At 54.1% G+C, this 2,547-nt stretch overlaps 1 protein-coding gene across 7 annotated transcripts in view; it reads left to right on the top strand.

Annotated features, from left to right (window-relative positions):
- Positions 1-2,430: 2,430 nt before the first annotated feature.
- REEP1 (receptor accessory protein 1) overlaps positions 2,431-2,547 on the top strand; it is a 137,870-nt gene continuing 137,753 nt past the window's right edge. For 6 of the 7 annotated variants that reach the window (XM_010862218.1, XM_010862217.1, XM_010862220.1 and 3 more), the window contains exon 1: positions 2,443-2,544. In XM_010862218.1, the coding sequence (XP_010860520.1) occupies positions 2,518-2,544 (27 nt within the window). In that variant the 5' untranslated portion in view covers positions 2,443-2,517. Of the gene's footprint in view, positions 2,545-2,547 lie in introns of all 7 variants that reach the window. The other variant, XM_010862221.1, reaches the window with a different exon arrangement.

Raw genomic sequence — 2,547 nt, 5'->3', positions numbered from 1 at the left:
CTAGGAGAGAAACAGCATGTGACCAGCTTCTCTAATTTCCCACCAGAAGTCTCTCTTTAAACTACAATTTTCCTTCCATATCCACCCCCCAACACCACTAACAGCATTTTCTGACCTGGGTGCAGGGAGGGGATGGAGGAAATTCCTATTAGCTTGGTACTGTCCTGATCTGTCTAGTAGGTATTCCAAGCTTTCTCCTGTGGGGTACCAGGCTTCTCTGGTGGCTCAGTGGTAAAGAATCCATTTATCAATGCAGGAGACATCCGTTTAATCCCTGATCTGGGAAGATCCCTTGCAGAAGGAAATGGCAACCCACCCCAGTATTCTTGCCTGGGAAATCCCATGGACAGAGGAGCCTGGTGGGCTACAGTCCACGGGTCACAAAGAGTCAGACATGATTTAGCAGCTGAGCAACAACATGTTCACCACAGTACCTTGAGTCAGGTATGATGAGGCTGGATCAGGAGGGAGAAAGCAGAAAGGTTTACAGCTTTGTTATACTCACGGTTCCCTGGACAGAGCACCCCCGCGCATAGGGCTACTCACTGTAAACAGGGGGGTGGATGACAAGGCAGACAGACGGAGGGAAATCGTGGTTTCCGTGGGAAGGAAAAAGCAAGGCAGGATAAACAGGTTTAGGACTGGCTAATTTGAATAATTTCGGTGGGCTCGAGGACATAGAAGCTGTCCCTGGCCATCTGGTACTTGGCCCCAGAGTGATAAGCTGGGTTATGGTGGCCTGTGCCAGAGTCTGATAAGGCAGGTGGTGGGGTGTGGACTTATTTGGCTGCCGATGAAGGGAAACTGACTAGTCCCTGCTGGGCCTCAAACCTGGGTCAAAACAGCGTTAAAACAACAACAACTCTATTACAGGTATTTTATGGGTTCTTTGGTGGTTTAGATGCTAAGTTGTGTCCGACTCTGGTGATCCTGTGGACTGTAGCCCATCAGGCTCCTCTGTCCATGGATTTCCCAGCAAGAATACTGGAGTGGGCTGCCATTTCCCTCCCCAGAGAATCTTCCTAACCCAGGGATCCAACTCAGGTCTCCTGCATTGCAGGCGGATTCTTCATTGATTGAGCCACCTGGGAAAGCCCATGCGCTCTTTGGAGACCCCTTATCATAGAGAATGTCTTGTCTCCTGTTCCCTTATTGTGAGCAAGGTCTTTTTTCTGCCTGTATCTCACCCTCGCTGTCTCTCTGCTCCCTCTGAAGGAACGTTTCCAGCCTCTTTCCAAGGTCTGAGGTCTCCTCTCCTCTGCTAGGGAGCTGTCTTGGGCAAGTTTCCTTTAAAGAAGGCTTCAAGCTGGCTCTTTTCTGTGTCTCTGGCATCTGACACTGAATTATACATGACATCACATCAGCAAAGAAGAGGCTCTCAGAAGGCACCATGGAGGCAGTGAGGAAAGCAGCAGCCAAGGGCAGGCGCAGTAGACAAAGATTTTTCAAGCTCACGTGGAACAATGTATCAGGGAGCACATCTGTAAAGGCCAAGATTTGGGTGAGAAGGTTAAGGCACTTTTTCAGTGGCAAAATGTAAGGGCGTGCCACAAGACGCAGTTATCAAGATAAATCACATTTAGTGCAATGTTTAAAAACAAAACAAACGCTCTAGATGCATATTTTCCCTTTTGCTTAAGACTCCAAAATGGCTCCACAGGGCACTGGCGCTAGGCAATACCAGCTTCTCTCTTCCTCCGGGTCACTTGGAGCCACTTCGACACAGAGACGCTGGAGCAGCCTCCAGGAAAAGCTGTCCTTAGGAAATAACCCTTATCTGAGCCTTGAAGAAGGAGACAAGGCATGGAGTGTATAAACCGGGGAAAGGGGACAACGTGGTCTAAGTCCAAAATGCCTGAAGTAAAAAGGCCCGGAGCGGGGATCTGGGCCATGGTGGTAGCTGTGAGTTTGTAGGCAGAGACCAGATTTTGTAGGAACTCTTCAGCATTTTAAGCACAGGAGACACAGGCCCAGATTTGTTTCTTAGACAGATAACGCCTTGCGGGGGGACAATTGGAGCAGTCAGATGTGGATACAACTAAGTCCCTTACGAGGCCAGCGCTGTATCCGGGCAAGGGATGACTGTATTCCAATCAGAACAGGTGGACACAGATTCCCAAAGTCCACGCCTCAGTTTATCCCCCGGAGCACAGAGGGTGGGGCGGCCCCGGGGTCTCTGTCCTGCCGATTAGGCTACCGCAGGGTCCCCTTGTGAACGGCGGGGGCACCGGGGCGCGCTAAGGAACCGCCCGAATTTAACCGGGGGACCCGGGGCCAGCGGGGCGGGGCGGGTCCCGCGGTTGCCCGAGCCGCTCGCCGCCCAATCGCCGCGGGCCCGCGGTGCCCCGGGGGGCTGGGGCCGCCGCCGGAACGTGCCGCGGCTGCGCCGACGCGCGAGCGCCGGGCAGGGCGGCGGGCGCGTTCAGTCTGGCGGCGGCGGCCGTGCGCGGACGGACGTGCCCGGAGCGCCGCAGCCGAGCCGCCCCGCGTTGCCGAGCTGCGCCCGCCGGCCCCCGCATGGTGGCATGGATCATCTCCAGGCTGGTG

Source organism: Bison bison, unplaced genomic scaffold, assembly GCF_000754665.1.
Source record: "Bison bison bison isolate TAMUID 2011002044 unplaced genomic scaffold, Bison_UMD1.0 scf7180017864480, whole genome shotgun sequence".
In the NCBI taxonomy this organism is placed as follows: domain Eukaryota; kingdom Metazoa; phylum Chordata; class Mammalia; order Artiodactyla; family Bovidae; genus Bison; species Bison bison.
This window is presented reverse-complemented; position numbering and strand designations above follow the sequence as displayed.